Here is a 15,369-nt window from a genome sequence, read left to right as displayed (position 1 = left end):
TTACTTGTTGGTTATTCAGTGTGCTATGAGAATTTTGATCATCACTCTTTGCAAAGCATAATAAATAAAAAATAAGCAAATCACATTTTAGCTTAATGAGCCATAAGACCAACCAAAAAACCATAGCTGGTTTACAGTTCAGACTGTCATGGACCCCTTCCCCCATTGGACTTAATTAAGTGGGTAAATTTGTTGTATAAACATGTTTCCTAACTGAGGATACAAAAATTATTTTCAGATTTTAAACTATGAATCAGTTATATAACTTGGAAAAGCCAACATATATTTTAGCATCCTAAAACTAACCTTTTGAACAAGCTAAACTTTTTGGAAGGAATAACACCAATATAGCTAAAATAGCTCCTTTAAAATCCGTGATTACTGGAATGGAATGACTAAAAATTAAGCCAGGTGATTGTACTTGGAAGAAGGGACAAAGTCCCTGTCCTCTGAGCTAGGCTAAATATAAGGAACTTAGAAATGGGGAATGAAAGTTCATTCTTCAACAAAGAGGGCAAGACAGAAGAGTTTCTAAAAATTAACTTTCCTTTGTGTTTTGCAACTGTGAGCAAAAGTATGGTCAATGTAAGAATATAGCACATATGTTAGCTTTTTGCATCTGTGGTTTGCTGTGTTAAAAGAGAAATAGTAGGCTTCCACTTACTTCAGGAATGGGTGGTGAGGCCAGAAACTACCTTTCGTGAGTTTTGAAGCTGGAAGCCTGCCTTTTAAAAAATGGATAGATAACTATGAGCTATCACTGTTTATATATACAGTCACTTCTTCTGTCCTATTATCATCTGTAGTCAAACAAGTTTTACAAGGATCTGTAAATGAATCACAAACCAATAGTGGCTTATCATACCAGCTTTAGTTCTGGGAAAAACAATTGCCTTTTTTCTAATCTCCGTACTGTATTAAGTATATTCAGAGAGTGCCTGTTGCATAAGAGCAAAGGCCGATTTAATCCAGGATTCTCTTCCTATCATGTCCAAGCAATGCTTACAGAAAGTACATATGCAGAACGTGAACATAGCGACACTCACGTTCCTTACCAGCTGATATTTGGAAGCATGCTGGAATTGGAGATAATATAAATACATCTTCACTAGAAGCTTCAGCAACATTGTCCTCCCATGATTTTCTTTAATTGGCCACTTCGGTATCAGTGACCGTCAGCATAACTTGCATTGCTCGCCCCACTTAAGCTATCTATAGCCATAATAGGTCAGACATTCAAATAGTGAAAAATGCAATATCCAGATGAGTCACAGAGGCACATCCAACCCCATGCATATTGTATAAATGTAGAAACATATACACTTAAGAATATGTATTAATGCAAGCGAGGGGTAACATTCCCTTGGATAAGCTCTGTAGTTTTCTTGGCAATGGGTAGGGACATGATTTGCCCACTTGTAAATAATTCAGTCTTGTGTAATGCATTCCTGAAAATACGTTGTTTAGTAGATAATTGGCATAATCGCCCAGTCTTCTCCTTGCTATTTTTATTTCTGGCCTGGGTCCTATGCCTTCAAGAGTTCCACTGACATGAAGAAAGTAGGTTCTTTAACTCTTCTTATTCTTTCATCTCTCAGCTAAAATTCCTGGGATCCATTTGCCCTTCAAAGCCCAGGAATGGGGCAAGAACAAAGCTATTTGTTCTTGCTCTCAGAATCACCTAAAAGCATCTGCTTTTCACAACAAAATCCTATTGAGCAATGAAGTAAAAAAAAAATGCTCTAACTTCTGCACAATCTTCACGGGGAGCACTAAGGTTGCACATATTTCATTTTACAAATATCAGTCTTCTTTATGCTAAGTGCACAATATAATACACAGTTGTGGTCCTGCATCTTAGTTAACTAAATATCAGTTTCATTAAAAATCTTTATAAATCTTGCCAATTTCTATGGTGAGATTGGAATGGAAATTCCTCCATCCCATTGCAACTGCCAGGAATGAAATAAGTCTGGATATCTGGAGATGGTACATTTTAGCCCAAGGAGTTCCCTAAATGTTCTGTTTCTAAGTAGGTCCCATGAAACAGTAGCCAGTTGACATAACTGTATAACAGCAATAGCAATACCGTGTTTCTCCAACAATACAGCCTCCCCAATAGGAAGTCCCAGCATGTTTTATCGGCATAAAATCAAATTAAGCCCCTCCCCCCAAATTAAGGCCTATATTAAACATGTGAAATGGGGGGAGAATGGCAGGGGGCTTGCCGTTAGGTAGTACTTTTGTTGCATACCCGGATAAGGGGCTGCCTGCGTTGACTTTGGCGTTGGTGGGGCACTTCGTATCAGGAGACCTTCCGCCACCGTTGCTTTCCCTTCTCCCCATGCTGCCGCTGGGAGCAATGTCCCGGTGTTTGGCACAGCCACGCGCAGCCAGCCAGGTCTCCTCCCTGCAACCGGAGCCCGGCAGAGACACTCGGCTTCAGGCGCTCCCTTCGCCTTTGAAGGCAAATCCAATTCTTTTAAATACGATGCCCTACTACCGGTACGACAAAGCCTCCCCTGCCCAAGAGGGCAGCCCAACCCCACGTGGGGAGGCGAATCTCCCAGGGCCGCAGCGCAGGATCGGCCCACCATGGCAGAAGCGCCCAGCCGCCATCCCTGCCTGGCACCGGGCAGAGTGTGAAGAGCTGCACCTGGAGTGCCCAGCACAGCTGACAGGCGGGCCCTCCTGCCCGGCAGTGGAGCTCTCACCAAGGCAGCGAGCACCTCCCTGCCAGGCCCTCCACTCATCCCGCCAGGGCCACGCCAGAGCCATGCAGGCTGGGCAGAGCTGGGAAAGCGAGCCGCGGGTGCGCGCCCACCTGCTGAGCGAAAGAGCTTGGCTTCCTTCCCAAGTCCCTCCAGCCTGAACCCGAAGGGGCCACCGGGAGAGGCTGCCCGAGGCAGTGATAGCACCCACCTGTCCACGGACAGGGCTCTGGCGTGGCCCTGGCGGGATGAGTGGAGGGCCCAGTGGGGAGGCGCTCGCTGCCTTGGTGAGAGCTCCACCGCCAGGCAGGAGGGCCCGCCTGTCAGCTGTGCTGGGTGCCCCAGGTGAAGCTCTTCATGCTCTGCCCGGCGCCAGGCAGGGATGGCGGCTGGGCGCTTCTCCTGTGGTGGGCCGATCCTGTGCTGTGGCCCCGGGAGATTCGCCTCCCCACATGGGGTTGGGCTGCCCTCTCAGGCAGGGGAGTCGTTGTCGTACCGGTATTAGGGTGTCGTTTTTAAAAGAATTTGCTTTGCTTTTGAAGGCAAAGGGAAGGGGCAACAGGAGCATCTGAAGCTGAGTGTCTCTGCCAGGTTCCAGTTGCAGGGAGGAGCCCTGGCTGGCCACGCATGGCTGTTCCAAATGCTGCGGCGTTGCTCTAAATGCCGTGGCAGCACGGGAGAAGGGAAAGCAAAGGTGGCGGAAGGTCTCCCGATACGAAGTGCCCCACCAACGCCGAGGTCAACAAGCCATTGCCACCCACTCACCAGAGGATGCAAGGGGGAGGGAATTAAGTCACTCCCAAAAAGACGGCCTATCTGTTTTTTCAGGGGCCAAAAAAAAATAAGGCCTGGGCTTATTTTGTGAGAAACACGGTAGCACTTAGACTTATATACTTCTCTATAATGCTTTACACACTCTTTGAGCAGTTTAAAAATGCCCCCAACAATCTGATTCCTCACTTCACTGACCTTGGAAGTCTGGAAGCATGGAAGGTTGAGTCAACCTTGAGCTGGTCAGAATCGAACTCCTGGCAATCAGTATAGTTTGTCTGCAGTACTGCAAATTACTGTATTCTAACTACTATGCCAAATGCCACAGTATAAATGCTGTTTCCCAACCTAGTCATCTTTGGGGATCCCAGAATCCCCCAAAATATGTAGGCTGGGAAACATTAGTGTGTGTGTGTGTGTGTGTGTGTGTGTGTGTATAGTTGTAAATATATATATATATATATATATATATATATATATATATATATATATAGTTGTATATATTACATTTCGGCAGAATCTCATCTGCCATCATCAGGCTTCTGTATTGTGTTTGTGAGATTCTGCCAAAACGTCGCTACAATTTTATAAGCACAACTATAATGTTGTGGGAGATTACCTGAACAAAGCTGAATACCATACATATAGATATCCGCAAAAACTTAAGAAAACATATATACATACAAATGTATGTATGTATGTATGTATGTATGTATGTATGTATGTATGTATGTTTTCATAGTTTTTCACAGATACAGGTATGTAGATCTAGGTGTGTTCGGGTCTTTTCCCATGTAAGATTAAGAGAATCTTGGCGATGTTTCGGCGAGGTCCCACTCACCATCCTCAGGCTGGTGCTTTCGGCAGCTCCGATCACACACTGCTTGCACTGGCATGAAGTCGAAAGCACCAGCCTGAGGATGGCAAGTGGGACCTCACCGAAACGTCACCAAGATACTCTTAATCTTACACGGGAAAAGACCTGAACACACCTAGACCGACCGACCGACCGACAACACCTACCTACCTACCTACCTACCTACATACCTACATACATATATACATATATATATATATATATATATATATATATATATATATATATATATATATATATATACACCTCTACTATTGTTATTATACAAAGAGAGAAAACGTCTGCCAATGACTCAAATATTTATCAGTTAAAATATAATTACATATCTATGATTTAGTCCAAAATAATAATGAATTTGAGTGTAAATATCATAATTAAGTCTCCCATTCCTGAACAGAGCTTAGAATCAAAGCAAGTAAGTGACAGGTGCTATGAGGGCTGAGAAGAAATATGAACAGAGATGTTAAAGTTTAAGATTAGCAGAGAAGACTATCATAGTGATACGGTTGCCTTGTTCTAGGTTCAGCAGTTTCTCTGCAATGCTGTAACTATTATAGCAGATACTAAACTCTTTCTCCAGGTCAATGTGGGCATTTTCCTGATGAGTAGATAACTGGGAACTTTTGTAAGCAAAGACACAAAATGTTCTGTCCCATATTCTGGTTACATGCTTCAATGCTTGAATACCTAGAAAACCCTTAGGTGAAGAAATGCCTACTATAAGCATATGTAAAATATATTAAGTGCATATTTATTAAGGATCATCCATAATTATGATCAATGTATTAAATGGATATGGAAATTCATCTGAAATCAGGACAAGTCTATTAGCCGTTCAAAATATTAAACAGCAATAACGATAAATATTTAACATGTGTGAAGTGTAATTTACGTGAAGCCAGGGAAAGCAGTAGTTTCAGTATCTTTGATTGGTACCACAAATTTCCATCTGGTCAATTAACAGACTTCATAATGTCATTATAGTATTATCTACATTTGAAACAAAATATACTGCTTAATCTAGGAAAACATGATCTTCCCAATTAGGTATGTTGGACTATAGCTGTAATTGAATAACTGAAGGACATAAGCTTTGGGAGAAAATAGTCTATTTCAAGAATAGGCATTATGCATGATCTCACATAGTATGACTGACTGAATATCAACTTTCTATAAACACTGAACCATCATGCAAGATTTTGCCATTTTTCATTTTAAACAAATTATTTAATTTTTGATTTCTCCAGACTAACTCGGTATGAGATGAAAATTTCATGTGTGTGTGTGTGTGTGTGTGTGTGTGTGTGTGTGTAATGGTAGCTTAATACTCTGACGATGTCAGCAGAGACTGACAAAAGCTTAGTAAGTACAATAAATGTAATTTTAAATCTGTTTCTTCTTTTACATACATACATACATACATACACACACACACATATATATAATTTGGACTTTAATAGGTCAATGTAGATTGAGCCTGTTAACAAAATAATAGCTACCGGTAACCATGTATGGCAGAAATAATGTTAATCAATAAGTGATCACTAATATGCTCACTGTGATATTCTAGATATCTATATCTACATTTGTAATTCTACATTTAAAGAATTTCTAAACATTCTTTAAATGTAACCTCATGAAGAAGGCATTAGAGCAAGGGTGTCAAACTCAAGGCCCATAGGCCACATCCGGCCTGCGGGGTGCTTAGATGTGGCCCACAGGGTTGCCCTGGAAACAGCAAAGAGTCAGCCCATGGTGCCTCTGCCAGGAAAATAGAAATGCGCCCCTCTCAAGCTCTGTTTTTGCTGGCAGAAGGCTGCCGGAGGATCTCCCCAGCCCCATCTGGGCCACCACAGGTGCCCCCAACATGAGTGACATTGAGCTGGCCATGCCCACTCTGGCCACACCCTCCCTGCCATGTTTCACCCTCCTTCCCCCCAGGTCAAACCCTGATGTGGCTCTCAATGAAATTGAGTTTGACACCTCTGCGTTAGGGCATGTTTCTCAACCTCAGTAACTTTAAAGATGTGTGGACTTCAACTCCCAGAATTCCCCAGACAGCATACTGCTCATCTTAAAAGTTACTGAGGTTGACAAACGGTGCACTATAGACTAAAAGAATCTCAGTGCTGGTTTGATCATATAATACATGGAATCAATGACTATTCATCCTCCTGGCTGACAGGCGAATTTCATTAACTCTTCTGAATCAGCATTCCCCATTCTGGTGTCCACCAGACCTTTAGGACTTCAACTCCCCCATAATCTATGAGGCCATTGAAAAGGTTCCAGGCTGGGGCTGTCTTGACTTAAGAGCCTTACTTCAGATGCCCTACTTATGCCTCGAGGGAGGAGCGTCCCGTCCCCATTGTCAATTTTTTTTTTTTAAACTCTGGGTCACTCCGTGCAAACTTTGTTCGGCGTGGGCTCCAGCTCGCTTCAGACGATTAATGGCGGTTTATTTACGCCTCATCTTTCATCCCCGGGCTCTCGGTGTCGCTTTTGGTTAAGGAAAAGTAGGAAAGGAAAGAGATGCCTGCTCCGGGGGACCGGATTTCAGAAAGTTTGGCCAGCCAGGGAGGGTTCGCCGAGCTCATTGGAGGATGCTTACGCTGGCTTCGTTAGAAGCCTAGAAAGAGTTCACAAGCATAAACAGGAAAGCCTTACATCACTCTTGTGTCTGTGTGTAGGGGAGGAGCCCTGCCTGCTCTCCACTCGCCTCTCTTTGTGGTCATGAATTGAGCGGAGAGCGCAAGGAAGAGAGAGAGAGAGAGATCTTCGCCTTTCAAGCCAGGCGAAGAAGTGCCCGCGAAGCGGGGCTCCTACGACTCGCCATGCCCCTTCGGAGCGCTGAGGAGAAACCCAAGGATGAAATTGCTTTGGAGAGCTAAAATGGTAACTCCACCACCACCACCCCCCAAAAAACAAAGCAAAACAAAAGCCCAGATTCCTTGCGTTTCTAAAAGGCTTCTCTCCATAGGCTGAGGGGTTCCAATTCCTTTCGGGACTCCGAGGTTTACTTTTTGCGAAAGGAAACCGCTTGGGCGAAGATCTGGTGCTTTCCAATTGCTGGCTTCCCTGGGGAAAAAAAAGATTTTGAAGTTTTTTTGTGTTTTTTTTAAGAGGGGAAAAAATCTGCGACTTAGTACGAATTCGAGTTTGGAAATGACGACGCCTGCAATCTAATTCTCCCATTTAAGTGTGGGAAAGAATTGGGGGTTGGGGGGAGAGAAAGGAGGGAAATGAACGGGCTGAAGCTTTTCTGAGACTTTAGTCCTTCGTCAATCAAAGAGTTATTTTCCTATATGTGCGTGTGTCTTTTATAGTTATTTATTGCAGTGATTAAACTGTAACCGTTTATCAAATATAGTTATGCTATAATTTCCTGAGCTTATCCCTTCAACTTTCTGACAGGCATATTTTTTTTTAATCTTTAATGGAGTTCTGTTAAACCTTATCTGATTTTTTTCCCTCAAGTTCTAATTTTTAAAAAAAAGCTGAAATAAACTCAGCTAATTGTTCTAAAGTTCCTGCAATCCGAAATGCCTGTGTAGCTTTTAAAGGCGCAGCTATTGGTGCAGTTTAAATGCTGGCGATAATAGTTAATTGGAGATATGTGTGTGTATGGGAGGGGGGGGTATTTCCTTATGATACCGCAGAACTATTTGAACTATGTATAAATCCTGGGTAGGGTGCCAGAGAAGTTAAATGGAAATGCGATTATCTTGCTGTGTACCCTAGCTTTTTCTCCATTGAATAGCTTGTGGTTTGGGGGGAGTATTTTGTATGCCGGTTGTCCTTTGCAAGGTTCCCTTTGAAACAAACTGTGCAGCGGCTGGCCCAAACACGAGGCAAATAGGGAAAATAACTTTGTTTCTATTATTGCTACTAAGAAATCCAAGCATTTCCTTTCTTCCTGTGGCAGAGCTCAATCCAAGACTGGGGTGAAGAGATAGAGGAAGGAGCAGTTTACCATGTCACCCTCAAAAGAGTACAGATTCAACAAGCCGCCAACAAAGGAGCAAGATGGCTAGGGGTGAGTGAAAATGCCACTTTGGCATCTTGTAAAAGTGCTTAGTGGACTTTGGAGTCCCAGCTGAGAGCTGCATTCCAGGCTGCCGCCTGCCTATATACTATGCGTTGTGCTAAAGCTGGGTTATCACATTAAAATGCTTTCTGAAGTTCTTCATACTGTGGGGGGAAGTGTAAATTAAGGATCAATGGTACTTTTGGGCATATGATAAATTACCAAAGTTTCAGAACAAATAGAATGTTGTTTTTTTAAGAAGATGGGGAGGGGTTCTCAATAGCAAATAGAGGGGCTTTAATGCAGATGTTCTGAAGTTTGTGCACATGTGAGTAAGGACTTGTGAATTACTGCCCTTCAAAGTTGGTAATTCTGAGCTAGGTGGACCAATTTTCATTTGTTTTGGCTCCATATTATCTTCTTTTAGATAACCATGAGAGGACATTTTGGTAAAAAGCTGGCTTTAGTTTGGAGATCCCTAGCTGGGAAACTTTCTGTGGGAGTTCTAAACTTCTCTGAACAAATAGTGGATGTAGATAGTTTGACTTACAACTGAACCCAATTTTTCTGTTGCTATGTGAGACTTTGTTAAGTGAACTTTGCCTCATTTTGACCTCTCTTGCTGCAGTTAAGTAAATCACTGCAGTTAAGTTAGTAACATGCTTGTTAAGTGAATCTGGCTTCCACATTGACTTTTGCTTGTCAGGTGACAAACGTTGATCACATGACCCTGCGACACTGGCATAAATATGAGCCAATAGCCAAGCATCAGAATTTTGATCATGTGATGATGGGGATGTTGGAAGAGTCATAAAATGTTGAAAAATTATAAGTCACTTTTATAAGTGCCGTTGTAACTTCAGTTACTAAATGAATATTTGTAATTTGAGGACTATCTATATCTATATGTCTTCCTTTGATTTTGTATCTGCAGTTATATTTGTTTGCCTCTAATATGTTTTAAAATGGCAAGGTTATATTTTTCTGATAAATCAAATCCAGATGTGTATGTTTAGTATCAAGCTGTACTTTACAGAGTGAATCCAGAGTTGGGATTAAATGGCAACAATTAATTAAATATGACAATATATTTTATAGTTGGGCCAATTTTCTTTTAGTAGAGTTGATCAGAAGTAGTCAGAATTTACTTTCAGCCAATGTGATAAATAAATTTGAATATGGGATCATGACTGGAGTACTTAGCCATAAAGCTCCCTAGGTGATTTTTCATTAACTTTCAGTCTAGCCCAGGGGTCTCCAACCTTAGCAACTTTAAGACTTGTGGACTTCTACACCCAGTTGAAGTCCACAAGTTTTAAAGTTGTCAAGGTTGGAGACCCCTGGTCTAGTCTACCAGACCCCTGGTCTGGTCTGGTAAGATTGCTTTGAGGAGGACATGGAGACACCTGTCTATGTTGTCTTGACCTCATGGAACAAAGGGAAAATATATATGTAAGATACATTGTTAGTGACTCAGAACCCTGATTAATTCAAGATTGATGGGAAGTTGTTTATAAGCTTATCAGGATTAATAAAGTATCCAGCATGAACAAAAACAGTTGTCAGATGAAATGTTTCATCTTGCTTTCTTGCTGACTCCAACAAGTTGGGATTAAGAAAACTGTATCTGTCTGCATTTCAGTGGCACTTCTAATTTAGAGAAAGTAAGACTGATTGTTTTTGAACTATTATAATACTGCACCCTACTTGAACCATGACTCTCAGGAAAGATGGTCTGTACTAAGGAGACCCAGCCTGGTGGGCATATTTGAGATTTTAAGAATATGTATGGGCTCTCTCACAAAATAACTTCAGAGGAGGCTTGTCCATTCACAAAATGGTTACCATATCTAGTTTTAATACATACATGAAACAGATTGCTATCTGTTATTCCTTCTTCCCACTTGACATTATTGTTGCTTGTTTTTGTCTTCTTTTGATGCAGATGGGTATTACTTCCAAAGAAAGTGCTGGGTCCAGCTGTATTTTTTTTTTTCATAACAAAGCTTGTAAATCAGTGGTAGGATTCAATTTTTTTACTACCGGTTCTGTGGGCATGGCTTGGTGGGCGTGACAGGGGAAGGATACTGTAACATCTCCAGTCAGAGGTGGTATTTGCCGGTTCTCCAAACTACTCAAAATTTCCACTACTGGTTCTCCAGAACTGGTAAAAACCTCCTGAATACCACCTCTGTTGTAAACCATTAAGATAAGAGCTTGGCATTTTGCTTTGCAGTATGCAGCATGCCATTTCCCACTGTTTAAAAAAAATTCAAGGACAAAAGCCTGATATGAATGCAAGTTGCATGCACAATAATGAAGATTATCTTGGTGTCATAGATGCAGGGTATGAAAACAATGGAGGAATGGGATCATGCCTTACTCCTGTGCTCCCATGCCAGCTCTGAACCCATGGGATGCATAGATGTCAAGCTTAAATAGGGCTGTGCAGGCTTTTAACCTTCTTTTGGCCCATATATATTGGAGGTTGATGCATACTGTGAGTTATTATGAAAAAATGGCAAATATGAGTATCTCAACGAAGTAGCTATAGAATGAGTATTTGATTTTATACACATCCATCTCTGAGTAAGTCTTACATGGTAATTGTGGGACAATTTTGTGTATAAAACAGTTTAGTGTATAAAAAACCAAAACCTTGGGATTTTTATTATCTTATATTGAAAAAATTATAGGTTTTGTTTTGATTAAGGAAAGACTGAGTAAGGGTAGGCAAATGTTTTCAGTTACTGAACGCACTTGAAATCTTTTGAGGACATTCTCACTAACAACTTGTGGTTGAAGAACTTAGACATTTATAAAATGGAAGCTATTGGTAGATTTGACCACTCACAAAAGCCTCATTTATCAAGGGTTGCTTTCTGAGACTTTTTCATTTGGATTAGGCATTATGGAAAATAAGATGATCCTGTAAGTTAGTTAATTTATTTAAATATATACCTGTCAATTCATTACTGACACTATCTTGAAATATAATTTAAACATCTTAGATTTCGTACTATGGTACAACCAAGTAGGATCAGCAAATTTTGCAAAACGTATAGACTGTATTGCTAGTTTCTCTTTTTTCATTTTCTGAAGGAGTACAAAGTGTTCTTAGCAGAACGGATGAATTCAAATCTGCTTCCTTTGGTGGCAGATTTCCCATAAATGCCTTCTGTTTATAGGAAAAAAGTATTTAAAAAATAAAATATTTGCATATTTTTCACAGATAGCAGTTTTTGCTAGGGCTCAAGACTACCAAGAGTGCTTGTATGTCCCCTAGATGAGACTTTATTTTTTTGTATGAAGTTGCAGAGAGAATTTGAAAAGACCCATTATGGCTGATTTGGGGTATGAAGAACGCTAGTTCAACGTTAATACGGTAATTTTGAAAGGGTATCGTGATTTTATTGAAGGCAATTCAGTCCAATCACGTCATTCACGTCATTTGAACCCAAAATAATAATGCTACTTGGCAGAGCAATCCTCTCTCCCTCTTTTAGGAGGAACTTCATTTGACTCTTCTGATTTTCTCATTCTGGAACAAACTGTCCAGTGAGAATGCATATCTGCAGCCAAATTGACATGTATCAGCTTGTAAAATGTGTGTACAATATGCCAAATCCCACTGACTCCTGGTGAGATAGAATAGTGAGCAATAGCACATTAATATGAGACCCTGAAGTAATTGGTGTGGGGGAGAGGGAGACAGAAGCAACAGAGGGAATTAAAGAAGAACTGCACGTTAAGTATAGAATGACAGTGGGGAACATAGTTAAAAGTTTATTTCTAGAAGGAAATTTGCCATTTAGGGCAGTTTTCTTTATATTAGTGTCACCCCTGCTTTCTGCTGTAATGTATTATTCCTTCTCGTAGTTAGCTTTAATAGAAGCAACAGAATTTCAAGAGAATAACTAGTTCTGAGACCAGCAATTCATAGTTCCTGGCCTAAATACTTTAAATTGTTTCATTTTTTTCTTGCCACCAATCCAGAAGCAAGAAAGATAGCTTAAATTGGCTTAAACCTACTGGAATTCATTTTGGAGAGCAATAAAAAGAGGCCCAAAACTTTTGCACACAATTCTTAAGGCAGCCCATCATAAAACTAATCACAGTTTGTAATGATTGTACAAGGATTTTGTTATTCCTTTAGTTGATTTAATTCACTGTCAGCAATAGTTAAAACTGGGAACTGCTAGTTTCTGCATGGGTCAGCAACGGATTTTTTTTAGTATAGTTTGAAATTTAGTCTTGTTTCTTTGAAAGGTTTCATTTCCTAGTCCTCCATAATCTACTGTTCCAGTAAAATAACTGCTTTTATCTTTGTAAAGCTAGACATTTCTTTCTCCTTTTCAAGTTATATGCAAAATAGTTAAGTGTGTGCCAACTATATCAATATAGCTACGCTTTAGTTACACAAAACTCTTGGGGGAAAAATATCAACTTTTCAGTTGAAAAGAAGATAAGTAATTATAAGTAGATTGATAGCTTTAGAATATTTAGAAGTTGGTAATGTCTGAATAATCCTTTTTTGTAGAATAAATTATCATTGTAGTTACTTTTCACAGTGTGGTATAAAGAGTTATAATTTAAAAGCCATTAGAGCCTTGTATAAGATTTGATCCACTATACTAATAATTGGATTCTGTATGTTATTTATTACAGGCAGATGACAATAACACAAATGCTCTCTTTCTAATGGAGGTATTGTTTCTATTGTTGAGAACTTCAAAGGAAACGTTTATGGGTGGTCTTTCTTCATATACTCCAACTTATCTTTCTGCCCCCATGGATGTTCATGTTATCTTTGTTCCATAAGGTCCATCTGCTTTTCAGGAGGTCTTGTGACTGTCCCCTCTCTCTGATACACAGAAACATGACTGCTTCAGGTTTCACTTCCCTGTTGACTAGAAATCTCTCAATGGCCCATTGACATATTTATTCTAGATGAATAAATTAGTCTGTGCAGATTATGTCAAAAAATGTCAGTGTTCTCTCTTGCCTGCTTAGATACTTTGTGGTGCTTCATTTGATTGTAAATACAGTATATATTTGCTTAGTCTCACTACATTGCAAAACCTGCAAAGGGTATTATTACATTATTATACAGTTAAGGAAAAACTCAATACATGCACACTATGGACAGCTCAATTATTCAGATTCTGAGCCATCCTTTTCCTAACCTGTGAAGCTGCTCACACAAATGTAGCAGAAATAAGTTTGTTTGATAGCATTTAAAAATTGCTACTGTATTTGGGTTCTTTGATATACTGAGGTTAAATGTGGTAGAGCTGAAGGTATTCAACAATATAATCGGTTCTGTTATGATTTTAAGTAGTTTTATACAAAGGAAGGTGTTGTCACCTTGCTAATACTGCCTTGCTTTTGAAACTTTGATAATTGTTGTAGAGTAAATAAATTCAAGGAACAGGAAAAGAGAAGTCTGTAATGTGGAGAAAGAACTCTTGCTTATTGTGAGGACAAAGAAGTTTATAAACAGACATGAGAGTTCTTGTTTTCAACTTTGAAACTGTATTTAAGGGTGTGCTTCCCACCACAGTCTCTCTTGGGTCTTTTCCAGACTGCATAAGACGTCTTTGATCCTAACTGATAAAAATAACAATCAGATGTGTTTATTAGTGTGCATGTGTGTATTTTTCAAGATTTCCTGGGCATGCTAGTTTAATCATGAATTACGCCTTGCATTTCTTGCAGTTTGATGCTGACAGTCTGAACTTTTTGTGACTAGAAGAGATAAAATATATTTGAGTAGATATTAAAGACATGGTTCTTTTTCATAGGCATTGAGGAAAATTTCCTTTATGAAGAATATACAACTAGATTATTTTTGCCACATTTATTGCCACAACATTTTAATTCTCCAAAACAATTTCACATAGGGAGAACCAGTGAAAAGCCAGCCACCACATGAATGAAAGGAAAGCCTTCATCTTCCTTGTTCCATTCATTTGCAGCCTTTCTTTCCTTTGTTTAGCATTTTTTGCCCCATATCCCTTAAGAAAACTGAAAGTGTTTCCTGGTTCTAAAGCATTACTCTTTTAGTTGTTTCAAATAGTTGAGAGCTAGTTGTTGGCATTAAAATATTGGACTAGGACTGGTAAGAACCAGGGTCAAGCATGCACTTAACCAAGGAAGATGACTTCAGCCCAGTCATTTTCTCTTAGCCCATCCTACTTCATTAGGATGCTAAATTAGGGATATATCGAAGAGGGAGTGCTATGCCTTGACTGTTGGAGAGAGGTAGCATATAAAAGGAAGAAATAGTTATCCTAAAACAATAAAGAACAGGGACTTGTAAAAATTTTTTGTTTCTTACCTCGTTCAATAGTGTTCTGATGGTATTTATTCTTGTCTGTCTAATACCATTTCAACCCTCACCAAAGTTCCATATATACAAGCTTCCTACTCCCCTATAGGCACCCTTTTTTATTCTCTTTGGAAAAAAATAAGTTATTTAGGCCAAAATTATAGTGAGGAAGTTTTTTTTTTTAGTAAACTCAGGGGTTAAGATTCAAGTTCTACTATATGCAGAACTGCACCATCAGCTCTGTTTCTTGGACCTGCTAGCAACAGAGCATACTGGAACTGGGTTTTAAATGCATCACAGTACAGTTAATCATAATAGCAAAGCTTGTAATTGAGAGACGTTTGGTGCCTGGAGTGAGAAAAATGCATATTTGGAGAATAATGGCCACGTATGAATTTGAAGCTGTTGGTTTATGTGCTCTTGGATATATAAGATTTTTTTTTTGTTCAAAATAGTTCCCTGCCTTCAGAAAACATTGAAAGAGAGCTGTCCCAATGGTCTCATTACAGCCAAAAGGTCTGTGAAAAGTTCACAGAGAACTGTGTTAAGCCACTTTTTCATTCATAGAATAGAAGCCAGCTTTCCATCCCCTTCGTGCCTTATAAGATGCCTCCTTAACTGAGGTCATGTAACTAGAAAGCCTGCCAAGAGC

At 39.9% G+C, this 15,369-nt stretch overlaps 1 protein-coding gene across 2 annotated transcripts in view; it reads left to right on the top strand.

Moving 5' to 3' along the window:
* The first annotated feature begins 7,072 nt into the window (after positions 1-7,072).
* RGL1 (ral guanine nucleotide dissociation stimulator like 1) overlaps positions 7,073-15,369 on the top strand; it is a 92,872-nt gene continuing 84,575 nt past the window's right edge. Inside the window, exons 1-2 of one of the 2 annotated variants that reach the window (XM_026669264.2) lie at positions 7,073-7,254; positions 8,285-8,395. In XM_026669264.2, the coding sequence (XP_026525049.2) occupies positions 7,228-7,254; positions 8,285-8,395 (138 nt within the window). In that variant the 5' untranslated portion in view covers positions 7,073-7,227. The remainder of the gene's footprint in view (positions 7,255-8,284; positions 8,396-15,369) is intronic. The other variant, XM_026669265.2, reaches the window with a different exon arrangement.

This window comes from Notechis scutatus, chromosome 3, assembly GCF_049901735.1.
Source record: "Notechis scutatus isolate UNSWTSFEM ecotype Mainland chromosome 3, rNotScu1.2, whole genome shotgun sequence".
Lineage (NCBI taxonomy): Eukaryota > Metazoa > Chordata > Lepidosauria > Squamata > Elapidae > Notechis > Notechis scutatus.
This window is presented reverse-complemented; position numbering and strand designations above follow the sequence as displayed.